At 41.8% G+C, this 27,716-nt stretch overlaps 1 protein-coding gene across 10 annotated transcripts in view; it reads right to left on the minus strand.

Annotated features, from left to right (window-relative positions):
* The window catches only part of LIMCH1 (LIM and calponin homology domains 1), a 342,494-nt gene that overhangs the window by 176,542 nt on the left and 138,236 nt on the right, over window positions 1-27,716 (minus strand). For 9 of the 10 annotated variants that reach the window (XM_060148283.1, XM_060148277.1, XM_060148276.1 and 6 more), the window contains exons 2-3: window positions 22,298-22,368; window positions 842-911 (exon numbers count right to left, since the gene is read on the minus strand). In XM_060148283.1, the coding sequence (XP_060004266.1) occupies window positions 842-911; window positions 22,298-22,368 (141 nt within the window). The remainder of the gene's footprint in view (window positions 1-841; window positions 912-22,297; window positions 22,369-27,716) is intronic. The other variant, XM_060148279.1, reaches the window with a different exon arrangement.

Below are 27,716 nucleotides of genomic sequence, written 5' to 3' on the forward strand. Positions count from 1 at the left end.
CGCAGTGGTTGAGAGTCTGCCTGCCGATGCAGGGGACGTGGGTTTGTGCCCCGGTCCGGGAGGATCCCACATGTCGCAGAGCGGCTAGGCCCGTGAGCCATGGCTGCTGAGCCTGCGTGTCCAGAGCCTGTGCTCCGCAACGGGAGAGGCCACAGCAGTGAGAGGCCCATGTACCGCAAAAAAAAAAAAAAAAAAAAATTAGTGCTGAGAATTATGAAACATATCAAAGCATGAAAAAACTCCTGCATCTGACTACATGTGAACATTTGAGTTGTACTGGGTTTAGATGGGTAGGTTCAGAAGACCCAGGGATTTGCTCAAACAAGGCTCCAGACAACATTAGAATCACCTGTGTCCATTATGTCTTTAGAAAGTTGGCCTACAAATGTGGTACTTAAATGCAGGTCGATTTTTAAGATTGAAAACAGCAATTTATCATGAAAGTCCTGCTCGTTCAACATGAAATTTCTTTCTCTCTACCTCTTCTCCCCTTCATTCCAAAGGAATGCAGAGAAGAAATGAAATGAGAAAACCGTAATTACAATTGTCTTCCTCCCCTGGGGTCAGCAGAATTACCAGCCTCTCACCCCAAAACGAATTTACCTCTTTCAGAATGAATGTCATCCTTATCACTCATGGGAAAAATACAAAGATTAAGATGCCATTTAGGCATAACTGCAATCTTTCATTTTTAAGTGACCTCTCAGTTTAATGGCTTCAATGCGTACTCATTCACGTGGAATATATACTGCAGGAGAAAACTGTAATAAATGGCACTGTCATGACCCTTAGGTTAGAGCAAAGGAATATTGGAAGATAAATCTCAATTCTGGATACTCACCAATCCTGCAATGGGGGTAGGCAATCTATTGATCTTTTTAACAAGTCCTGGCTTTATAGCATTCAGCAACCTGTCATGAAAAAGGCAGAATGTCAAGTGAGACATAAAGCAAGATGGATCACACAAATCACCTTTATCCGAGGCTACAACTAAACTGCTGAATAGGAAAAGCAGCGAATTTAAAGCATGTAGTAAATCTCAATAATCTATGAGTTTTCATGCAACCAAGTGAAGAGCTTTGCCAACACCAAGTTTGTCTGTGGCAGGTGAAGTTTTAGAATTTGGAAATGTTGGGAGAAAAGAACGGATGGAGGCTGGGAGGAGCTTCAGAGGAAAGGACAAAAATGTGAGCTGGATTGAGGCTGGGAGAGAAGTGTCTAGTTTTGAAGCCAGGTATTACTACACAGCAAGGCTCGTTCCCAATTCTCCTGGCTAAGGCAGGGGTCTCTCCAGGGATGCACTAAGTTCAGAGACCAACATCTATCTTTGCAAATGATTTGCCAAGACTAATTCTACTTCCAGACCCTCTTGCTCTTTGAGGAGAGTGGCTTGTTAAATGTGGTGAGCTTCACTTAAGAAAGGAAAGAATATGTTTAGCAGGAGGTTAACCAGTCATATCCTGAAGATTTCAGACAAGGCTGACCACAATTCCCTAGGTATAAAAGATATGTGAGCAAAACGTTTTTGGGGTAAAGGTTGAAATCACATAAAAATGGTAATACAAGCAAAGGAATGCAAGAGAAACAACCGTAACTGTTTGTCTTCAGGAAATGTCAGTTCAGAGTGAAAAGAAATAAGGAAGGCAACTTGTAAAACGAAAATAGGGCTGGCATCAGGGTGATGTGGTAGAATCGTAGCATTTGCCAACTAGGTTATTCATAAAGGAATTATTGAAGGTACAGGGTTGTCAAATGGAAGCATTTATTCTTATATTAGGGAATTAGAGGAGAGAAGATCAGGTAATTTATCTCAGGACACATGGCAAGAGAAACTTAGGCAGAGGCTTAGTATAATTCAGGGGTCAGCAAACTATGAGCCATGGACTAAATTTGGCCCAATGCCTGTTTCTGTAAACAAGTTTTACTGGAACACAGCCCTGTCCATTCATTTACATACTGTTTACTGCTGCTTTTGTGCTATGACAGCAGAGCTGAGTTACGTTACAACAGAGAACCTATAGCCCAAAAAGCAAACCATTTTTACTATTTGGCCCTTCACCAAAAAGTTTGCCAAACTCTGTTACCATTCATGCAATCTAAGGTTATAGTAAATTCTGAAGAACCTATGCTTGATAGATTTCTTCAAACCAGTAACAAAAGATTCTTTGAAATAGTTGAATAATTAATTAGTCTTGAATTCAGCCTATATTTTACTTTGACACCTCTATGTATTGATATATTGAGAAATGTCACTACAATGGTTACAACAGACAGGATATTTCTGGTTTTGCACTAAGAACTGCCTGTGCTTGGTCACTTTCACTGCAATTCCAAATGCTGCCACCAAGAGGTAACACCCAGTGTAGACACAAAACAAGTAGTGCCTTTTGGCCCATTGAGAGCCAAGATGGTGCTCCTTTCATGAATGCACTTAATTTTAACCATGAATTTATAATCTTCTTAAAAAGTGCTTTTTTATAGCTTATTTTGGAATTATTCATTTTTCAAGTTAGAAAGCAACTTGTTTACTCTTCTCATTTTACAGTTTAGAAAACTGAAGCCTGACGATGATGATCTGATTAATGGTACAGTCAGGCCCAGCTCCCAAGATCCCTGAATCAACACATTCTCTGGCAGGGTTAACATCCCATAGCACGTGATTCAAAATAAACAGATAGGTATGATGTCTCCAAAGCAGATTTTAAATGTACAAAATTCTTAACATACATTACTTTTCTCATTAGTTCTTAACAGTGTCGTTTTAAATAGTATTTGTGCACAGTTGTTGAAAAAGGTCCCTGCGTGGATATGACTGCCGGTTAACCCAAGCTGGCCCCAGGCAGTCGGAGTTACCCCACCCTCTCCCCTGTCCTAGGAATGTATGTTCTGCCCACTATTCCCACAGTGGGAGCCACTGTCAAGCATTCAGCCTTGAGACTTGAGTGTGCTGTTCAGACCGTCTGGACTGAATATCTACTGAACCCAGTTAAAGCATCTGTATAAACTTCTAAGATTCTGGTAAGATTCTCCTCACCTTTCAGCCGCCCAAGACAAGCATCATATGTAAGTTCTCTTGCTTATTAACCCTGCCACCTACAAATCTGGAGCTATCTGCCTCTTTCTTCGGGCTCTCCTTGCCTTCCGTGTCTGGGGACCAGATTTGAATTTCACGCTGGGAAATCCTGAGGTTGCCAACCAACAGTGTTGACAATTCAAAAGGAACCAAAAGGATATCCAGTAAAACTTAAGTTTCACTGTCACTAGGATCCCACGGGGCCCTAGACTATTCCTTGAAGGTAACCTTAAAGACTTCCAAAGAAAATGTATAAAGATATTTGTAATTTTTTAAAAAAAGACAGGTGTAGCATATAACGTGCACTGTCCTACATCGTATTTTTCCACTTAGCAATGCATAATGGAGATTAAACAATTTACACTGGAGAGCATGCCTTATCAACACGTGTGGACTTATGTCCTTCTTAATACCTGTGGACAAACTGATGAGGAGATGGGAGAGGGGAGTGACAGCATTGGCTCTGAAGTCCAACTGACTGAATCCAGAGTCCAGCTTGGTCACTCATCGGAGGAGTTACTTTGGGCAAGTCCATTAACACCAGTTTCCTCAACTGTCATAGAGAAACAATGGTAGCAATTGCATAGGTGTCAGTGAGGCTTACATGTGACAAAATATGTGAGACGCTAGCACAGAGCCCGGTGCATAATAAGTTCTCTATAAATGGTTCTCTACATCTGTGTATAAGTATTTATTTAAACTAATTCAATTCACAGCATTCTAGATCAACTACTTTCTCTAATACTTTTAGATTTTTCTAATGAAATAAAATACCATTATATCAGGTCCCTGAACTTTGTTTCTAATTATCCAAAGTAAAACAAAAATAACAAACACCCTACAAAAAAATTCATTAATTAAGAACCTTTTTTAAAAGAGGTACCCAGGGCTTCCCTGGTGGCGCAGTGGTTGGGAGTCCGCCTGCCGATGCAGGGGACACGGGTTCGTGCCCCGGTCCGGGAAGATCCCACGTGCCGCGGAGCGGCTGGGCCCATGAGCCATGGCCGCTGGGCCTGCGCGTCCGGAGCCTGTGCTCCACAACGGGAGAGGCCACAACAGTGAGAGGCCCGCGTACTGCAAAAAAAAAAAAAAAAAAAAAAAAAAAAAAGAGGTACCCATTTTGTCTTCTATATCTAAGAATTGTATTATTTTTAGTAACAATGGATCCATCAACTCCTCTTTTATACATGTGTAGATTTTTAAACAGTTTTAAATGCTTCATTATATTCATCCTTTGTAGAATTATAATTATATGGCAGAAATCTTTCCTGTCACATGAAGTTGTAAAAAAAAAATTATAATGATAGACCTTAATTAAAAGAGCAACCAAAAAAATTTACTATGATGTCTATCCAAATGTTTAACAACAAATTAAAAGATAAAATGCCACAGTGCTCTTAAATATTTGGGATATTTCCAAGATCAAGGCAGCTGTATTTTTTCATATAAACATTGCCCCGGTTCCGTACACAGTTTACAGTACACGACAATAAAAGATAACATTGAATTCACATTGTAGAAATGCCCACCACCTGCTTATCTTGTATTCTGCATTAAACTGAGGGCATTTTTTGTATATATTAGAATCAGATAAGAAGTTCAACAAAACAGCTATAAGCATGAGTCAAGGATATTTTATTCACTTGAAATTTTATTAAAAACCACTGTTGCCCTCCTATCTATTAAAATATAAATATTTTCAATAAATATTTATTGATCACATGCTTTAAAGTAATGCTGATGATATTAATATTTTATTACTTATGAACCTTCTGAAATGCATTGTTCCCCCACTCTCCTGTCCTGCAGAGACAGGTCATGTATTCATTCCACCATTTTTATAGAAGAAAAGCTTGAGCCCCAAACAGGTGTGAAGCCTTCCCCAGAGACATGCACAGCTAGTTGGCAGCCCAGTTTGGAAAGCCTCCTGCAGCTTGGTGCTTTAGAAAGTCCAGCTTCAGTATGTAGCATCAAAGCACAAAACAATAACAACAACAAACTGCAGAAAACAAACAAAACCCAAAAACCCAATAAAAAAACTATCTAAATACAATGTGAGAATATTAACACTAGGTGGGAATAAAAGGAAAACGGAAGCGGGTGTCTGCTGGGAAATGGTCACGTTTCATCTATGGATGACATACAACATCCTCAGCAGGAATTCCAGAGAAAAGGAGGCGGTCACTCACTTGTGGCAACTCCCCACTTAGCAGAACCCCACACCGGTTTCCCACCTGTGAGCCCCAAAACCTATAGCTAGAAGGAGAACAGTCTGCCCTCTCTGTCTGGTAACAGATTAAATTTGTACTCATCTAAAGACATTTCTGGGACATTGGCATAATTTTAGATAGCAAAAAAACACTGGTGTCATTCCATGTCTCCTGCCTAAATTTACCCACAAAATAAAGATAATTTAAAAACTGGAGATATGAGAGCTAATTAGGATGAACTAATATCCAGATATTTATTTATCCAGCAATTATTTATCAAGTGCCTGCCGTGTGTTGCACACTGCTCTAGACCCAGGGAAGGCAGTAGTGGAGAAGACAAATGAAAGACCTGCCCTTTAGAACTTATCTCCTTAGAACAAATGAGTATGTGGGGCAGTGGGAGGAACAGAAAGTAAACAAGTAAATAAATGAGAGGAAAATTTCAGATTGCATAAGCACTGGGAAGACAAGCACTGTAACCCATGCGGGTGGTACTTGAATCAGGTGATCAGAAGGCTGCTCTGGGGAGGTAACATTTGGGGAAGAAATGGGAAGATACAAAAGTATTAGCCAAAGAGAGACTGGAGACAAGAGTTCCAGGCAGAATGAACAGTAAGTAGAAAGGCCTGGAGACAGGAGTGGGCTTAGTATACTCAAGGGCCAATGTGGCCAAGCAGAGTGAGTGGAAGGAGGAAACACGTGACATGACAGCCAAGGTGTACACAACATCCAGGCTCAGGTAAGGTGTCTAGATTTTTTTCTAAGTACGATGTACTTAGAAGTACATCAGATTTTTAAGATGAAGACTGAAATGATCTGATTTATACTTTTAAAACAGCATCATAGGCAAGTAGTATTAAAACAAATTTATAACTATATATAGAAAATTTGTGTTTATTAAAAAATCACGGGTATCAGATAGATGAATAAAACATCATAAATAACTTATAACGCTCAGCAGTGTTATCATGAAGAGAGTGTAATGAACTTGGAGGAAGTTGTCTAGGTTTTAATGGGTAAAACACACATTAGCTATGAGCTACTGGGAGGTCACTTGATCAAAGTCTCAGTTTTCCCCTTAATAAAAATGGGGATTTTGGGGCTTCCCTGGTGGCGCGGTGGTTGAGAGTCCGCCTGCCGATGCAGGGGACACAGGTTCGTGCCCTGGTCCGGGAAGATCACACATGCCGCGGAGCGGCTGGGCCCGTGAGCCATGGCCGCTGAGCCTGTGCGTCCGGAGCCTGTGCTCCCCAACGGGAGGGGCCACAGCAGAGAGAGGCCCGCGTACCGGAAAAAAAAAAAAAAAAAAAAGGAGGATTTTGAAAACCTAACCTTCCATCCAGAACTGTGGTGAGGAGCCAGCGGGACAATGTGTGCCGCTAGCATTTGGTAAATGGAAACTTGCATATTCACACTCATTTGGTATACTGAGCATGTCCCTTTTTGTTAAGTAAGTGCATTTTAGTTTCAACTTTTCCATCAGTCAGCTGCCAAAGACTAAAATAAGTTTCACTTATTTTCTGGCCACCTTTGGATAAAAAACCTCACATAAATGAATCAAGTCAACAGATGTGTATAGCTTGCTATATATATATATATATGGTAAGAAATGACTAAAAACAGGAAGAAAAGTTTTAATCTTGGATAATCCTCAATTACAAAAAGTTAATGACACTGAAGGTAAGCAAAAATGCATGTTTCTGATATGACAGAAATGAAATCGTGTCTACTAAACTCATATTCCAAATCTAAAACACACTGTGACCTATTTCAAGTAAGGCTGTCCACATGTTCCTTTATGTACTCAACAAATATTTATTGGGCGTGCATGATGCTCTGGCCCAGAGCTGGGCACGGGGGACACAAAGGAGGACAGGGCAGACCCCAGGTCTATCCCTCATGGGGCGTGCTCACTAAGAGATTTAAAACCTACAGAAAGACCAAAACTGGGCACATGTGTAGTTCATTGTCATGCTACCTAATGCATGGCCATCTTGAGTTTTTGAGAAGGTGAATTAAAGACATACTCTGCACACATTCTGTGGAATCCAATTCTTAAAAGATTAAAGATTAGATTCCTTAAAGAAACAATTGTTGAGACATCCAGGAATGAGGCTGATGTTCTGATTCAACCACAGGCTGTATTTTGTAATTCTTTTTAACACTTAATATCCAGCTTATGGTAGCCTCTCAATGATTGTTTAATGGTTATGAAATACAAACTGAAGAAATCTGTGTCTATCTGCAATTTTGAAAAACCCTTCAAATCCCTACTGTGGGACAGAGAGGTTCTGTTTCATACCAACTCTTCCAACAGCTGATATAATAGCTCTTCAAGGGGCACAATACTGTGAATACTGCTACAAAAGATACAAGACCATCCAAATGTTAGGAAATATACCAATGGGCAGCTTATTTTTTTACTGGACTGTAATAAACATTAAAGGTAAAAATTTTAAAGGGTTGCAAAATCCAGCTTACTCTATACATCATTCAATTCAGAAATTCAAGTCTAATAATTATCCTAGAGTTTGGGGGAGAGCAGAGACACCATCTAGACCTTGAACCCAGGGTTGGGAAGTTCATGCTTAATCTCATGGGAAATCACTTTATTCTTTGCAACAAGAGATTACATCATCATCTCATTTAGCTTGGTTTGCACAGCTGCAATAGGCAACTATGATCACAAAATTACCTACTTTGTGTCCCTTTTAATTTGGCTCAAGAGTGTTTTCCTATGCAGTTTCCTTGATCACTTTCTGGTTTGACTATGTACCCTGGACAAAGGTGTGCGCACTTTCATTTAACCTAACACGGCAACTGTTTTTGAACCTAAGCATGAGATCAATTTAACCTTGACTATAAACCTGTTACAGATGTCATTTTTAGAGATTTCTTTTTAGAGTTGCCTTGGCAAAGGCAGGCAAGTTAAAAAACCTTTTCTGAGGTCAAGAAAAAATTGACTAAAACGTGGGGGAAAGTGAAACTTGAACCAAAGGGGAGTTTCATTTGAACAAAATAGTGATGGAATGCAAATTGCCGTCATTAATATCTACCAAATGTTTGTGGGGTGCTATGCCTTGTCAAGACTGTGTGAAGTATAGGTCTATTTAAGCCACTTGCCTTCAACATACCTAAGGAGATCATAAGGACTTCAGAAGGTCTTTGTAGACTTGAAATTCCAAGAAATTGGGCCTAATTGTGAATTCTAGGGCTCAACAGTGCTGTTACTATCCTAATACACCTCCCAAGGCAGCAGCTGCTCCCCAAACTCATCTCCTTTCTCCCCTAGACACACAGCTAGGCTACATCTCTCAGCCTCTTTTGAAGTTTTCTGTAGTAATATAACAGAGTTCTGACCAATGGAGAGTGGGCAGAGTAACATATGTCATACCTACTCCTGTCCCTAAAACCTCTCCCAAGCAATTCTCCATTCCCTCCCTTGCCTCCCCCCATTCACTAGTTAGATGTCAGCACCAGGGAAGACTTTAGAAATCACATGTTGAGGATGGAGTCTCTGTTAGCTGGGGTCCCTGAACAACGACCGGGAGCAGAGTCATCGCCACCCTTTCCTGCTGCCAAAACTGAGCTACACGAGAGTGAGAAGTATGTTTCCGTTGCATTAAACCACTGAGAGTTAGGAGTTTATTAGTTACAGCAGCCAGCATTACCTGAACTATTAAAGCTCTCCAGGAGGTCTTTTCTCAATAAAAAGGGGCCTTACTTTGCCAAACTGTACCCAGGAAAATCCTGTCCTAAAACGCAAAATTAAACACCTGGGCACATCCTTTCCCCTGGGTCTTGTTGGGAGGCAGCAGGATGCAGAAGAGTTCAAATTTGGGCCATTGTAAGCAAATGGACCCATTTTTATTTTCCTACATTTGCTAGGGGTAAAAAGTCTTCTTGCCTATCACTTCTGCTCTTAATACTAAAACAAACAAACAAACCCAAAAAGCAAACAAAAAAGCCAACAGTGATGAAATAATCTATAAACATGAAAGGGAAACTCCAGCAATTATCTGAATATCTTGGAGTCCTTTTGATTCATTTTCAATGTCTCTCACAGTCTCACCTTTGCATACCATCCTTGCTGTCTAGAAATTACAGAATTTTTGGATTAGAAAAGGCCTAAAAATCAGTTAAAAATCTAGGAAAGGAAACTGTCACCAGGCACATATCTGAGATCAGAGATCCTAAGTGGTAGAGTTAGGGTTACAAACTCAGGTTCCTACACTGAGAAGAGTGCTTTACTTCTTGCATTTCAATAACTAGTCTCCAGCCACCAGTCTCTGCCACCTTAATCAATCTGCCCAATGCACCCCAAACCGACCCCATCTAAACCCTGGCTTTGGCCACGTTGCTTCCTTCCTCCAATGACTCCCAGGCTCCTGAGTGCCCACAGGATGCCCTCCAAATGCCTTCACCTGGTAATCGAGCCCCTTCATGCCCAAGCTGCCTTTCCCACCGTGCCTCCCACGCAAGGTCCTCCCCGCTTTTGTAAGCTATAAGTTTAAGATGGCACATGTGATCAATGAACCGTGAAAGCTGGCAAGACGTGAAGAGACTTTAGTGTAACCAAATAAAATGGCGCCTGAAGTTACACCGACACAGGCAATGATACGTGTAATCATCATTGTGCTATGTAGTAATTATGTATAAATGATTGTAATTGGTATTTCTTTTGCACCGCTAAAACCTCGTACTGCTGGGTTTACTGTCAGGAGGGTGGGAGAACACTTGGAATGCGAAATTGCTGGGATGCAGCTCGGAAAAGAAGCCAGTTCCTTGCTCTCCATACTTTTTCAGCACGAAGTGCTCAGAACCAAGAGTTCCAGGATTGAGACCCATAAAATTCCAACAGAAATAGGAACCTCCAGAGACAGAAAGACCTGAGGTGCAAATCCCAGCTCTGCAACTCACTAGGCAAGTTATTTAAGTATTCAACATTGAGACTCAGTTTCCTCTTCTGAAAAATGGGCACAATAATACCTATTGGTCATGGCATGAGAGTGTGAAATAATGCGTATCATACATTTGGCACAGGCCTGGTGTACAGTGCGCACTTCATAAATGGAAGTTATTAACATCTCTTCCCTGCCGCCCTGCCATCCCCTTCCCCGGGCTGCCAAGCAGGTTTGGACCCCAGCCCTGCCCACAAGTGGAAATCTGATGTGTTAACTATTGGCTCACTTCTGCTCCCAAGCATCCTGTCTGTGGCTAAAGCGAGGTTGGGAGTTGGGAGAGATGGAAGCACAGAAGTGAGGGAATGAGATAATGTCAGTCCTTTCGGAGGGCAGGCTTGCAAGGGCACGGTCGCTAACACTGGGGATGGGGAGGAAGGAAGGGAGGAAGCAGCAAAGCAAAGGCGGTAAGCAGTCCAAGGACAATCTCGGCGGCACCACAGCCGTGTCCGCAGCTGCCTCTGGCCCTGCTTCACTGCCAAAGCCTAGCTATCCTTTAATTCCTGCCAAGGCTCCTGTCCCCCCATCTCACTTGCTGTCCTGAGGGTGATGGGGAAAAGGCAAGTACTGAAGAGGCCCTTTGCTATCCTGGAAAGGGGAGGTCAGCTCCTAACGTGGCTAGTTATCATTCTGAATCAATTTCCTATTCATTCCACATGTTGTTATCAAACACCCCACACCAGGTGCCAAGCTAAGCCCAAACCCCACCAGGAAACTGGGTTCTACATGGGCCCGACACTAACACAGACGTGATATGGGTTACATAAGACGTTCCCCCCATAGAACACTAGTCTATGGGGAGACAGTTTCCAAGTTCTAAATGAGTGGCTTGGAAAAGAACTTTGGAAACATAGAATGTACATAGTAGGATGGTAAATTAAGGATAGACGTAGCAAGACAAGTGTAGGAAGCATTTCTGCTTCTCCTCGGGAAGCATGACATTTTTTTCAAATATTCGTGTTTGGTGCACAGCAGAAAGTAATCAAAAGTCTCCACTGCCAACAGATGTCATTTCCTAAAAAACAACCTAATCTCATTGAATCTCCTCTGAATAGAGACCGCGCTGGCTGTCTACTGCTCACTGGATGCTGTTTAAACTCCTTAACATGCTATTCCAGGTCTTGTGCAAATGGACCTGATACCTACCTTTCCTCTCTGGCCTGCCCCACTTCATCCTAGGCTCTGGCCACAGTTCCTTCCGTGAACATGCAAAACTCCCTCACATTGCTGAGCACTTTCACAAGCCTGCTGCTCCCTCTGTCTGACTTGCCTTTCCCACAGGCCTCCCCTCTTTCTTTTTCCCCTTAATATGAAGAGGGAAGTCTATTTCTGCATGGTTAACTTTAGAAAGGAATCATTTATAAACTGGGTCCTTGGTGGGCTATCTAAGAAAAGGTCCTCTCCTGTGGGTAACCGAAGGGAAACATTTAGAATGGCATGCTTGAGGCAAGAATTTTGCACACTTCACTGTGGGAGGCCAGCGCACCCAACCTGATAGCCCAGTAGAGACCATCAAAAAATGGATTATTAAGGAAATACAATTAGGGAGCTACTAAATCCTCTCAAATACAAGCAAAGCCTAATCCAGCAGGTAAGCCCACAGGCATCCAGTGGGATAGGCCGGTTTCCCCTCTGCCACACAAGCAGCCCATATTTAAACCTGTTGTTAGTTATATATATATTTTTTTAAGTCAATTGATCATTCCAATAAATGTGTAATAAATTTGTTCAGGAGGAAAGAGATTAAGCCTGTGATTTCCATGAGCAGAAGTTTAATATTTATCAAGGCACAGATTGATAGGGTGAAGGAAATCACATTTTGAGGGAACTGGTTCCTGAACGATAAATATGCTAAAATAAGTTTCAAACACAGTGTTGGAAGCATGAAAACAAAACATACTTGCCATATATATTAAGAGAAAAGAAGTTGCGACAAGGATTATATACTTTTAAATGAAAAAAATATTTGCAAAGGTAGATGAGCTTCAGAACGTTTCAGATGCACACAAAAGCCCCCCCCCCGCCACGAGTAGATTCTTGTAATTGATGCTAGCGCACAGTTTGAATGGGAACAGTTGAATCCCCCCCTACACACTGTGCTGGGTCCCTCTTTTAAATAGAAACTGAGGGATGTTTATTTGGTGAGTATTCAAAGAAAAAAATAAAAAGGCAATAGTGGAAGTCCATTTTGCTCATCATGAATTCTACAAATTCTCCTTCCATATCCTTCATCCGTTTTCATCTTTCCTAACAGAAGACTGTCAGGGATACTCAGTTCTTGCCTAAGGCCCTACCTAAGCCATGCCAATCTTCAAACAAAAAGCAGCTTTTCACTGGAGATCTTTACTAAAAGAGTGGGTTGAAATGTCCTTACTTGAACCTAAAAGCTTAATGAGTCTTGGTGCCAAAGAGCTGGGGACAGGCCGAGTCAGTGAGGCCAGTTGTGATTTGGCAGAAAGACAAGGGAGAACCCTACAGAGGAGGCCTATCAAATTCTTAACCAGTCCACTAAGGCCAAAATCAGTAAGGGCAAAAGGACCCACGTTTGCTGAGATTTAAGTGAGCATCTGGGTTAGAGAAAGAGCTCTAGATGAAGAGCTGGAAGACACGGTGCTCTACAACCTGGGGTCTCCATCTCATCATCAACAAGGGAGTGGTGGGACGATCTGATCCAGGTTGTTCACCTACTGTAGTTACAGAGAGGATAAAATAAGGGAAGGGTTTGTGAATACTGAACAAGGTAATGGTGATTGGAAGACACCAGTCTGGAATCGCCAACCACTGGGGTGACCACGCACACACACACACACACACACACCCCGACGCACATGTGCGTACATACATACATACATCCGTACCTACGTACATACAGTTAGCTGAGGACAGTCCCAGGTTTCGTTTGTTGTTCCAGCATCTCAGCTGATTAACACCTTCTTTCACTCTCAAAAGCGTTTTGTTTGATATATGGTCACTTCACTATTAAGCCATTGGGTCTAACTAATCTCATCTCCTTATCAATAGTTGAGGAAAATACTCCATGTATAGTTTATATTAGATAAGGTGTTTAACAATAGCCTATTGAAATGATGCAAAAGCATGAGCCAGAGCTCAGACCATCAAGTCAAATCATGATCAGTTGATTGGCAGTTCCCAGAGATGGCTATTAACTGACAAAAGTCTTCAGTGCCTCCCTCTACCAGTGAGACAGGACTTTTCGGAGCTGACCTCTGCCAGGGCCATGCAATACAAGTGACCTCCAGCTCCTTAGAAGTCTTCTTAGCTTCCTTGGTTTCCACGACACCACGCTCCCTGGGTTTTCTCTCGTCTCTCTGATAGCCTCTCTGTGAGCTTCTCTTTCTCTCATCTCTGACCAGGGAGAAGAATTCCTCAAACTGGAACCTTGCTCTGCTGCTCTTTCTTGATGTGATCTTTCCCTTAGAGAGACTGTCATATATCACAGCTTAACCCTGATGTCCACCCATGGCTGGCAAGTCCAATTCAAATAAGTTAAATCCATCATCTCACCCCTAAGTTCTGCCTTTGTCCCCAGTAGCCTACAGGACTCTCTGCCTGAGTGGACTGTCTGTACCCTAAACTCAGTCTGCCCAAACTGAAATCATGACCTCTCCCACCAAATAAAGGACCCCTTCCAACTTGCAGCAAGGGCCCACCCTGCTTGGCATTAACAACTGAAACGCTGAAGTGATTTTTTAGTCTTTTCTTTCATTCATCTATCCCTATACCCTACCAAGTCCTGTTGATCTCTTTTAAATTCCTCTTGTTTTCATTGCTCTGGAGATCACACCCAAAACTCCTTTTGTGGTTTCAAGGCCCTGTGCAATCTTTTTTTTTTTTTTTTTTTTTTTTTTTTTTTTTTTTGCGGTACGCGGGCCTCTCACTGTTGTGGCCTCTCCCATTGCGGAGCACAGGCTCCGGATGCGCAGGCTCAGCGGCCATGGCTCACGGGCCCAGCCGCTCCGCGGCATGTGGGATCTTCCCGGACCGGGGCACGAACCCGTGTCCCCTGCATCGGCAGGCGGACTCTCAACCACTGCGCCACCAGGGAAGCCCGCCCTGTGCAATCTTGATCCTGCCTACTTCTCTTCTTCATCCATCCTCATCTCATATCATTGTCCTCCCTGTTTTCTACATTTTCGCCAAGTAAGTCTTCTTGCAACTCCTCTAGTACATGGAGCTTCTATCTTAAGAATCTCAAACATGTTATTCTCTCAGCTAGAACATGTTTCCTCCCTCCTTTCACCTCTCTTCCCTCTTTCTGGGCCAATTTCTGCTCTTCATTCAGGTCCCTACCTACATGTCACTTCCTCAAGGAACTCTGAGGTTAACATACCACATGGGGTCAGGATTTAGATTCCAGATCTGATCAGGATGCCCCGGTTACACGATGTTATGGCATAGTTTACTAGTGTCTATAGTAACTTGCCACACCTGTAAGCAGGTTCTTAAAAACGTTAATTGGATGAAGAAAGAGACACCTCCTGCCCCGACCCCCTGCCAGGCAGATCTCCCCTATGTTTGCCAAACACATCATCCTCATTCCTGTCCCCAAATCTTTCCCCCACTCTTGTTCCTGTGTAGTCTGCCCTCTCTTTCCCTCAGCCTATTCTCACCTTAAGATGTAACATCTCTCCAATAACTGTCTCCCAAACGACAACAATCTCCCCTTGTTTAACTTCTATTAAATTTGGGGATTAAATCTTAGTCACTTTTGCATTTACTCATACACTGGTTTACACAGTGACCACTGCTTTGTGTGTGCGCCAACGCCCAAGCCCATTATAAAACTCTTGAAGATCAAGGATCAAGCCTTACCCTCCCTTTTTATGCCCCTCGGTGCCTAGTGTGGGGCTGTGCAGAACAGAGTCAGTATCCGGTAAGTCCTCCGTGTGACAAAATGTCTCCACGGGAAGCTACGCCACCAACTCCCAACCTGTCCTAGAAGAGGAGCGCGTATCCGTGGCACACCACATCTTATGTTGAAATCAGGACAAGAATCTAAGACAAGCCCTCCTTCTTAGAATAAGCAGCTCATTCATCGGCAATGATACAGACAAGTATTTGCCAACAGGTTTCTTATCTTCAGAAAATTATTTCAGCAACATAAGAACTGAGACAAAAATCCACTGAGACATTCTTTCTGGTCACTTATTGGCAGACCAACATACTCGGACTTTGCATTCCATCAAAACGTGTCTGCAGGACAAACCCCAGAAGTTCACTTCTATGACTCCTAAGAAGATAGAGCTATCATGGAGAATCTTATAGGTAAAAAAAGCAGAAACTTCCATCTGTTGAACTCCCAGTCTTCAGGGATGGGTCCATTCTTTATGTAAAATTGTGTGTGTGTGTGTGTGTGTGTGTGTCTGTGTGTGTCTGTGTGTGTGTGTGTCTGTGTGTGTGTGAAGGAGAGGGAGGGGTAGAGTGTGGAGGGAAGGAGAGAAGAGGAGAAGGGAGAGAAACAGGATAATACTGATGATGACAGCAAAAAAACTGGGAGAAAGTTAATGATCTAATGAGGATTAAATTGCCTAGGTAGAACTCTTACTACTGGACTCAATTTATCCAACAGCTGTTTGTAACAGATGTATTGTGTGTCAGACCAGTGTCCAAGGGGGGAAATCCGAAGATAAACAGAAGAGGTCTTCAGGAAGCTTTCAATCTGGTACAGGAAGGAGACGTGGGATAAAGAGGTCGAGCGCTGTGACAACAGCTAGTGCGGAGGCTGCACAGGTACTTAGACGCCAGGGAGGAACCCACTAACTCTGCCCAGAGTGTTCTGGAACAACTTCCCAGAGAAAGAAACCACAACATACTGGAGGAAGCAGGAGGAAATGACGTCACCACAGAGGTCCAGGCCACTGTTTTCCAAACAATCGCTCTCAGCCTTGAGCTCTGACAGCCAAAGTTCATTATTCACAGATGATCAAGTCTGTAAGGGACCCAAATGTTCTTGCCTAGTTTTTGATCACAGGCTAGGCAAAAGGAGCTAGGAAGTAAGCCTCCAGTTGGTTCATCCTGTGGCTTGCTGGCAGCCCAGTGAGAGAGCTGACGGGTGCACAGTGACACAGAGTTGCACTGACTGTGTCATATTTATAATTGACTTTAGGCCTATCTCCAACAATAATAATGAAAATGGCGAGCGATCCGGGATGCCAGCCCAGCGCCAGACACCGCTGAGCGTTTCACATATTCTCTCACTGGAATCTCTCAAGTATCTTATGAGGTATGAATTTTCCCCATTTCGTGGACAAAAGGAGAAAAGCTAACATTTAAGTGCCTGCTATGTTACAAGCACTGAAGAGTTTATACACATTATCAATTCATTTACTCCTCTGAACAGCCCCATGAATTAGGTATGCTTATATCTGGTTTTATAGATGAGGAAACTGGGGTTCAGGGAGGTGAGGTAACTTGCCTAAGGACACACAGGAGGCAAATCTAGGATCTGGACTGGCCACTAGGTTGAAGCATATGAAATCACATTATCTGACTGGTTTTGTTCTACTAATACAACAATTGCATTGGATTCAACCTAGGAGTTCCCAAATCCATTCACTTTCCACTATGCTCTCCATAAACAGATTTGAACTGGCTTTTGTTAAATATATATTCTTGGATAGTAACCAAAAAGAATGAAAAGGGTGAGGCAAGGATGTGAAACCAAACCACAGAGAACAAAGGAGAGCGTATACACTGCAACTAGATGCAATTATTATTATTATCATTTTACTGTACTAACTTTATCTCTTTCTGTCTATGCCTCTTTTGTCCTGAAGCATTTGCGTATAGTTGTAGGGTATATGGAGTATCATTACATTATTCTTGTCACTTCTCCGTAAGTTTAAAATTTTTCAAACTAAAAAGTTGGCGGGGTGGGGTGGACTTGTAAAGAGACTCATGAGAAAACCTTTCTTGAAAAGGTATTTGATTTCCCCAAATAGCGCTTTGCACTGCCTGAACTACTTAACTTTATGAGGGTAAGCAATCCACATCCAAAATTAAGTCCATAGTCCTCATGGGCTGGCAAATTCTTTCTGTAAAGGACCAACAGGTAGTAAACATTTTTAGGCTCTGTGAGCCCCATACAAACTCTTGCTTTGTTTCGATTTGTTTTGTTTTTTTGTTTACAACTCTTTTAGAATGTAAAAACCGTTCTTAGCAAGAAGGAAGGCCTGCACAAAAACAGGACATGGGCCAGAATTTGCCAACTCCTGATACAGATGGAATTCCATAGCGTTCTATCTATATAATAAAGTCTTAGGAAAACAAGTCAGAAACTTTCCTTTCTGGAATATTTCACAACAGTCTCTCTGATCTGGGTTCAGGGAACTAGATGACAGTCATTACTGGCTCCATACTGGGAGTGGCTTCCTTAGGGAATAGTCTTTGCAGCCTTTCTTTTAAATTCTTAAGTCCCCAAGTACACAATGCGGTATTCATTTAACATTTCTAAAAGCATGACACTTGTCACACATTTGCAGCTTTGTCAAACTTTGACCCTAGGCCATTTAGTTAATGCTCAGCGGAGAGCTCACATCGTTTGAGCATTTAACCTCCAAACTTCAACCACACACACTTGGCAAAAACAACAGAGGAAAAGAGAGACAGAGCAAAAATACATCTACTATTATTCTATCCGGCACAGGCACTCTATTTTATTCTTGCCATTAGTTATACATTTATGCATAAGTATTACTGTTTTCGGGGGTACATGTGCGAGGGCAAGTGTACTGCATTTCACAGGCGAAGTAAAAGAGCTCCCAGGGCGATTCTGAGGCTACTCAATTTCCATCTTATGTGCTGCCTGGAGGTGCCAGTCTTTTCTCTCTCCTATCTCTGTAGTCTTTAGTACAGGTCCACCAACCTCATTTGTCGCCATCAAGTTTGGACAGGTCTTACCTAAGAATACTGAAACCCCTACACTGTCCGCCGACCATAGCCTCCTACCCCCTCAGCTCTCTCACGCCCTCCCTCTCACTGGACTTGCCTTCTTGTCTTAAGACGGTCCACCAGGCCCTTGATGCTTATATTTTTCCAAGACCACCAACCCCACACAGTCCTCCTTCTTCCTCTGTCCAGCTGAGACGCCGTGGTTACCCTCTGTACTGCATTTCTCCCCAAACTCTAGGTTTTCCGGCACCAACTCCATCCCACCGCCACCACCCAACCTCTTGCTTTTCTCTCCCATCAAAATCCCAACTTTGGACACAGGACAATGATTAAGAGCAAAAGCAAAGGAATCAGACTTCTGAATTTAAATCTTTCTCATCTGGTACAACCTTAGCCTAGTTATTTAATCTCTGTACCTCAGTTACTTGCTCTGAAAAATGGGTATCATAATAGTCCTTGTAGGCCACAGGTAAGTTTAGAATCAGGCTGGCAAGAGGAAAACCAGACCCCAGGCCCAGAATATGCCCTTCTGTTTGAGAAGAACTGTGAGGTTTTTTTCAGACTCATAAACAACCACGATATTTTTTTTAACATCTTTATTGGGGTATAATTGCTTTACAGTGGTGTGTTAGTTTCTGCTTTATAACAAAGTGAATCAGCTATACGTATATCCCCGTATCTCCTCCCTCTTGCATCTCCCTCCCACCCTCCCTATCCCATCCCTCTAGGTGGTCACAAAGCACCGAGCTGATCTCCCTGTGCTATGCGGCTGCTTCCCACTAGCTATCTATTTTACGTTTGGTAGTATATATAAGTCCATGCCACTCTCTCACTTCGTCCCAGCTTACTTTCCCCCTCCCCGTGTTCTCAAGTCCATTCTCTACGAACCAGGACATTTTCAGTGAACAAACAGCGTGGTGTTTCTCCACGATTGCAACCAACATTTAGAGCCAATCCAACTCAGAAGAGGTGAACTGCCAGTTTTCAAAATTTGAAAATATAGAGAGTTCTTATGTTTTCAAGTATTGCTACATGGGTGGTGGTTGAGAGTTAGAACTTCTTCATCACCAGCATCCACAAAACTCTCTCTGGTTCTCGAGCGTGGCACAGCCTTAGGTATTCTCATCTACTCTCCAAAGAGAACCCTCACTTTTCCTGAGACTCTCCAAACTGGGTTTCCTGCCTTTCAGGCCCTACCATCAGCCCACCCCATGCCTGGAACAGTGCAAGTCCCCCTCCTTGTCAGATTAGTCTCCGGATACGAGTCCTGGCAAAATACACTTGCTAATCTCAGTCTGCAGCAGCCCAATACGCTCAGGTTCAGATCACACTTAGCCACGCCCCCATCCCTGACAAAAAGGAGAGGGAGATCTTCTCCTTCCACTGTCCCGACCTTCAGCGCATTCAGCTCCTGAGTCTTACTTCTGTCTCTCATTGTGCTGTGGGCCCTGCACTTGGAACTCTGTCTGCATCTTGTTGGTCTGGCTGCTGTCCCAGCCTTCTCTCCAAGGCTCGGCTGGGACCCATGCTGCTGGCTTTCAGGACACCAGTGCGGTTCATTCCACCTTCACAAACTCTGCACCAGGACTGCCAGATGGAGTCCCACGGGGAAGCCAGGACTTGACCCTGGTCCTCAGACTCCTTCAAATACGCCAGGGGGTCTGATCCTCTGTGGTTAGAGGAGTTAAACAATAACTCACTTGTCCTGGGTTTTATTCTACCTACCCAGACAGTAACATTTGTCCACATCCTCTGTGTTGGCCATTTCCCTCAGCTCATCCGCAGGCTGTCAGCAGTCAAAACCCTTTATTTATTTAAAGAGGCTCCTGGCTATAATCTGTGCCTCCATGCTGTCTAACCATACTATTTCCTAACCATGGTCTGGACCTAAACCCCACCTCTCCACCTCTCAACAACCCATTCATTAATGTGTTTGTAAAAGGCCAACAGTTCGTGCCACTCCACACGAGAGACTTCATCCTCCAACTCAGCATCAACTGGGTAAGAAACAAAGTCCATGTGGGCAGATGTCTCTGGATCCAAAGCCTTGTCTTCAGACAAGCCTACCTAATCCAAAGGGAGTCAAGCGATATTATTCTATAACAGATTTACTCATATGATGGAGAGGTGGACGCCTATAAGAATCTTTGGAGCTAATGTTAGGAAAACAAAAGTTGGTACCAAAGACCCACTTCAACAGACTTAAGAGAGCATGATGCACATAAATTACATCAGATTCTGGCTCATCTGTTAACATCAGGAGAGGGCTAAGCCCAGAATCATTGGAGGAGCAGATGCTAGAACACAAGAGAAGTGTTTAGAGCCTGTCTGAGTTTGTCTCCGTGAGATGCTGAACTAATTATGGTTTACCTAAGAGATGAGCTCTGATTTAGATTTAATAAAGGGAGAAGAGGTGGTGAGGAAAGTAAAGTATGAGAAGAGGGGAGAGACTCCACAGGAAAGAAGGTATGGAAACAGGAATCAGGGGGTGTACAGGCTTCCCTGGTGGCACAGTGGTTAAGAATCCACATGCCAATGCAGGGGGATCTTCTGGGAAGATCCCACATGCCGCAAAGCAACTAAGCCTGTGCGCCACAACTACTGAGCCTGCTCTCTAGAACCTGTGAGCCACGACTACTGAGCCCGCGTACCACGACTACTGAAGCCCGCGCACTTAGAGCCCGTGCTCTGCAACAAGAGAAGCCACCGCAGTGAGAAACCCGTGCACCACAACGAAGAGTAGCCTCTGCTCGCTGCAACTAGAGAAAGCCTGCGTGCAGCAACAAAGACCTAACGCAGCCAAAAATAAATAAATTTATTTAAAAAAACAAAAGGAAGAAATCAGGGGATGTAAATTTCTCTTTGAAGAAAGAAAGGCAGTGGAGAGCAGAGAAAATAAACACTGACATGAACTATGTTGAAAATTGCTGCATAATAATCAACATTTGTACAGCAAATGTAAGTTTTTAAAGCACCTTATCCACATTATCCTCCTGAAATTCACGAAAAACTTATGAAATAGGCAGGAGTTGTAAACTTTTTACTACCCCTTTAAAGAGAAACAAATGAGACTCAAGGAGGTTATATGATTTAAGGGGTGAAGAAAGGATTTGATCCTCTATAGCTCAGGCTCCAAAACCCCTGCTCTTTCAACTACTTCGGTGGATCTCAAACAATATTCTGCAAGTCCCAAGGTAAGAGTGCATTCTATGTGATTCCATTTACATAAAGTTCAGGATAAGGCAAAATAGATGCTATGGTGATAGAAATCAGAACAGTGCTTTTCTATAGGTGGTTGACATTGACTGGGAAGGGACATGAGAGAGCTTTGTGCTCTATATTTTGCTCAGGGTGTAGGTTACATGAATGTACACAGTTTACAAAATCCACTGGGTTGTATATCTAGGAGCTGTGCATTTCATGCATGTACATTTCAACTCAATAAAACAAAAATCAGTTATCCAAATGACAGAACCTATCAAATGAATTCAAAATACAAAATCTTGATTTGAAGTTTATGTCCATCCCTCTATAAGTATTAAGGCTCTAGCTTATTTTGTGTCTGGAAGCACTTCACAGAAAGCTCTTGAATCCATCATCACAGGAGCACTCTATGACAAAGCCCAGGTTCAAAACACAAAAATTGAACACTGCAGTTATTTTGTCAACAGCACAAATTAAATATATTCAAAATACCTCGGGGAAGTAGGCCTAGTGAGGAAGATTGCCTGGCATGTTTCAAGATGTTGTCAGTAAATAGAAAGCCCTGCTTTTACTTGGCACAAGCTGTTTTTGTTTGGAGGGAATAAGGGGAGAAAAGCTGCTTTTTTTTACCAAAACTTGGTCCACAACCTTCCAATTACTTGGGCCTGAATTCCTACATTGTAAAAGTTGGTTGGAACTGAGTAGCAGCTACCAGATATTCCTTCTTTAACTAATTTGAAATTGCCAAGGTCCCCACCACTCCCTACTGCCCCAAGACTACTTATCTTTACTGCCTAACCCACCTAAGTGATTTGTTTTTGAATTTCAGATTCAAACTGTGAATAAATTCAAAACAAACACTATAAGTTTTTCAGACAAACTGAATAGCATTAATGATTTTTCTTGAATAAAACCAACTGAATATAGGCTATACTTACTCGCAGAGAAGGATTCCATTTTCTAACCCTGTCCGAAAATCTTTATCACCAAAACTTCTGCCAGTTACTTGCTGGAAAAGAAAAAAAGAAAAACAGAGCATAAATTTTTCTTTTTTAATCAGGAAGCTCAGTGATTTTTTCCCAAGATATTTCAAGAGACTTGAAATAACTGGTGGCACTCCAAGAATGGGAAAAATCTGTTAGGTCTGAATTTCCTTTCCATGTGTAGCTTTGCTTAGATCAGCTAATCTTAAATTTAGACCATTTCTTTGAAGTTTTTTTTTTTCCTATCCAATACCTTAAAAAATATCTGTTCTTCCTGATAAGGACATTACTTTTGGGGTTTGGCCATGATAAGTCAAGGCCACAGCCTCTTTCATCCTGAGGGTCCAACCCACACTTTCAAAAAAGCCTGCAGAAAGCACCACCTAAGGGTAAAGTATCTATTTGTTAAAACATTAAGGGGGCAGAGGAGAGGAGGACACAGACCCCCTAACCTTGAGAGACTAACATCAAGACTGGAGGGAGAAAAGCCAATATCCATACTAACACGGTGTGAAAAAGGAAAATAAAAGCTGGCAAAGAATGAACTGTGCTGTGTCTGATAAAAACACAGTACTGATGGCCTTTCTTGATGCCTCTGGCTCTCAGCAGCCCTTTGGTCTGGGCACCAGGGCATTCATTTTTTCATTCAGTAAATATTTATTGAGCATCTACAATATGCCAGGTAAATATGCATGCTATAAATCCTAAAGCAACCTCTAAAATAGCAAAATTTTAAAATATAGCTAATAAGCCAAGAAAGGAGATTAAATGGAATTATAAAAAAGATACTCTAACCATAAAAAAGAAAAAAGTAAAAGGGAATACAGAATAGATGGAATAAACAGAAAGCAAATAGCAATATTATAGACTTAAACCTAACCATGTCCATCAGAGCATTAAACATAAATGGTGTAAACATCCCCAATTAAACTAAAGAGATCATCAGATTGGATTAAAAAACAAGACCCAACTATGTGATGCCTACAAGCAATGCACTTTAAATACAAAGATACGAATAGGTAAAAATAGAATAGAATAAGATATACCGTGCTAACACTAATCAAAAGAAAGCTAAAGTGGTTGTATTAACTTCTACAATAAAGAATAATACCAGGGACAGAGAAAGTCATCTTAAAACAAAGGGTTTAGGTCATCAGGAAAATAATTCTAACACTTTTACACCTAATTTGTTTTTTTTAAAAAAGCTTCAAGATACATAAGCCAAATCAGATAGATCTGCAAGAAGAAATAGACAAATTCACAACTAGAGTCAGAGCTTTAATATCTCTCTTTGATAACTGATAGAATAAGCAGATAGAAAATCAATAAGGATAAAGAAGGCTTGAATAACACTATCAACCAAATTGACTTAATTGACATTTCTAGAATATTCCACCCTACAACAGCAGAATGAACATAATTCTTCTTAAGTTCACAATGAACATTTATTGAAATAGACCAGTTTCTGGGTCAGAAAACTAGTCCCCAATAGCTTAAAAGAATTTAGTACATAAAAAGAAAGTTATCTAACCACAATGGAATTAAATTAGAAATTAACAACAGAAATGTCTATGAAAAAAAATCCCTAACCCCAAGTAATACAATTCTAAACAACCCATTGATCAAAGAAGAAATCAAAAGAAATTAGAATGTATTTCGTAGAGAAAGAATATGGCAATATAAAAATGTATGGAAAGATGCTAAAACAGTATATGGGGGAAATATATGGCACAAAACACCTATATATCAGAAAAAAGATCTCATATCAATGATTTCTGCTCCCACCTTAAGAAAATTAAGCCCAAATTAATCAGAAAAAAGGAGAATTTGTAAGAGTTGAAATCAATCAGTAGAAAACCAAAGACTGACAGAGAAAAAAAATCAACGAAATCAAAAGCTATTTAGGACCAGAAACTGCTGCAGTTCTCAGCCATGGTTAATAGTTGTTGTCAAGAGGATCCCAGGGCTCCTTGCTGGAGGGATGAGGAGCTGATGGGGACCCATGGAGGGTTTCTTGGAGTCTCTGTGGAGCCCCTGGGCCAGATCTCATAGTGAAGGCTGTAGGATCTTCCTTCCAGCCCCAGAAGCTCTGCTTGAGTCCACAGGCGCCCACCTGACCTCTGGTTCCTGGGAAGAGTGGAGTTGTCAGCAAGAGACCCCGGATGCTGAGGCTCAGGGGGAAGATGCCAGCCAACTGAAATGCTCCTGGCTCTGACTACAGGGGGATGTGAAAACTCCTGTAAGCCGTGTGCCTGACAGGGTGTTGGTGCTCCAGCCTGGTGTCAGGCCTGAGCCTGTGAGGTGAGAGAGCTGAGTTCAGGACATTGCACCACCAGAGACCTCATGGTCCCAAGTAATATCAATCAGTGAGAGCTCTCCCAGAGATCTCCATCTCAATGCTAAGACCCAGCTCCACCCAACAGCCAGGAAGCTCCAGTGCTGAACACCCCATGCCAAAAAACTAGCAAGAACACAACCCTACTCATTAGCAGAGAGGCTGCCTAAAATCATACTAAGTTCACAGACACCCCCAAACACACCACTAGACACGCCCCACCTACCAGAACCCAGGCACCAGTCCCCTCCACCAGGAAGCCCTCAAAAGCCACTGAACTAACCTCACCCACTGGGGGTAGACATCAAAAACAATGGGAACTACAAACCTGCAGCCTGCAAAAAAGGAGACCTCAAACACCGTAAGTTAAACAAAATGAGAAGACAGAGAAATGCAGCAGATAAAGGAGCAAGGTAAAAACCCACCAGACCAAACAAATGAAAAGGAAATACTCAGTCTACCTGAAAAAGAATTCAGAGTAATGATATAAATATGATCCAAATCTTGGAAATAGAATGGAGAAAATACAAGAAATGTTTAACGAGGACCTAGAAGAACTAAACAGCAAACAAACAATGATGAACAACACAGTAATTGAAATTTAAAATTCTGTAGAAGGAATCAATAGCAGAATAACTGAGGCAGAAGAATGGATAAGTGACCTGGAAGATAAAATAGTGGAAATAACTACTGCAGAGGAGAATAAAGAAAAAAGAATGAAAAGAGTTGAGGACAGTCTCAGAGACCTCTGGGACAACATTAAACGCACCAACATTCGAATTATAGGGGTCCCAGAAGAAGAAGAGAAAAAGAAAGGGTCTGAGAAAATATTTGAAGATATTATAGTTGAAAACTTCCCTAACATGGGAAAGGAAATAGTCAATCAAGTCCAGGAAGCACCGAGTCCCATACAGGATAAATCCAAGGACAAACATGCCAAGACACATATTAATCAAACTATCAAAAATTAAATACAAAGAAAAAACATTAAAAGCAGCAAGGGAAAAGCAACAGATAACATATAAGGGAATCCCCATAAGGTTAACAGCTGATCTTTCAGCAGAAACTCTGCAAACCAGAAGGGAGTGTCAGGACATATTTAAAGTGACAAAAGGGAAAAACCTACAACCAAGACTACTCTACCCAGCAAGTATCTCATTCAGATTCAACAGAGAAATTAAAACCTTTACAGACAAGCAAAAGCTAAGAGAATTCAGCACCACCAAACCAGCTTTACAACAAATGCTAAAGGAACTTCTCTAGGCAGGAAACACAAGAGAAGGAAAAGACCTACAATAACAAACCCAAAACAATTAAGAAAATGGTAATAGGAACATACATATCGATAACTACCTTAAATGTAAATGGATTAAATGCTCCAATCAAAAGACACAGACTGGCTGAATGGATACAAAAACAAGACCCGTATATATGCTATCTACAAGAGACCCACTTCAGACCTAGGGACACATACAGACTGAAAGTGAGGGGATGGAAAAAGATAATCCATGCAAATGGAAATCAAAAGAAAGCTGGAGTAGCAATCCTCATATCAGACAAAATAGACTTTAAAATAAAGAATGTTACAAAAGACAAAGAAGGACACTACATAATGATCAAGGGATCAAACCAAGAAGAAGATATAACAATTGTGAATATTTATGCACCCAAAAGAGGAGCACCTCAACACATAAGGCAAATGCTAACAGCCATAAAAGGGGAAATCAACAGTAACACAGTCATAGTAGTGGACTTTAACACCCCACTTTCACCAATGGACAGAGCATCCAAAATGGAAATAAATAAGGAAACATAAGCTTTAAATGACACATTAGACAGGATGGACTTAATTGATATTTATAGGACATTCCATCCAAAAACAACAGAATACACTTTCTTCTGAAGTGCTCATGGAACATTCTCCAGGATAGATCGTATCTCGGGTCACAAATCAAGCCTTGGTAAATTTAAGAAAATTGAAATCTTATCAAGTATCTTTTCCTACCACAACGCTATGAGACTAAATCTCAATTACAGGAAAAAAATACTGTATAAAATACAAACACATGGAGGCTAAACAATACGTTACTGAATAACTGAGAGATCACTGAAGAAACAAAGAGGAAATCAAAAAATACCTAGAGACAAATGACAATGAAAACACGATGACCCAAAACCTATGGGATGCAGCAAAAGCAGTTCTAAAAGGGAAGTTTACAGCAATACAATCCTACCTCAAGAAACAAGAAAAATCTAGGGCTTCCCTGGTGGTGGTTGAGAGTCCGCCTTCTGAGGCAGGGGATGCAGGTTCATGCCCCGGTCCGGGAAGATCCCGCACGCCGTGGAGCGGCTAGGCCCGTGAGCCATGGCCGCTGAGCCTGTGCGTCAGGAGCCTGTGCTCCGCAATGGGAGAGGCCACAACAGTGAGAGGCCCATGTACCACAAAAAAAAAAAAAAGAAACAAGAAAAATCTCAAATAAGCAACCGAAACATACACTTAAAGTAATTAGAGAAAGAAGAACAATAAAACCCAAAAGTAGCAGAAGGCAAGAAATCATAAAGGTCAGATCAGAAATAAATAAAAAATAAATGAAGGAAACAATAGCAAAGATCAAGAAAGCTAAAAGCTGGTTCTTTGAGAAGATAAACAAAATTGATAAACCATTAGCCAGACTCCTCAAGAAAAAAAGGGAGAAGACTCAAATCAACAGAATTAGAAATGAATAAGAAGTAAAAACTGACAGTGAATAAATACAAAGGATCATGAGAGATTACTATGAGCAACTATATGCCAATAAAATGGACAACCTGGAAGAAATGGACAAATTCTTAGAAAAGTACAACCTTCCAAGACAGAACCATGAAGAAATAGAAAATATAAGCAGACCAATCACAAGCACTGAAATTGAAACTGTGATTAAAAATCTTCCAACAAACAAAAGCCCAGGAGCAGATGGCTTCACAGGTGAATTCTATCAAATATGTAGAGAAGAGCTAACACCAACCTTCTCAAACTCTTCCAAAGTATAGCAGAGGGAG

The sequence above is a fragment of the Lagenorhynchus albirostris genome, chromosome 4 (genome assembly GCF_949774975.1).
Source record: "Lagenorhynchus albirostris chromosome 4, mLagAlb1.1, whole genome shotgun sequence".
Taxonomy (NCBI): domain Eukaryota; kingdom Metazoa; phylum Chordata; class Mammalia; order Artiodactyla; family Delphinidae; genus Lagenorhynchus; species Lagenorhynchus albirostris.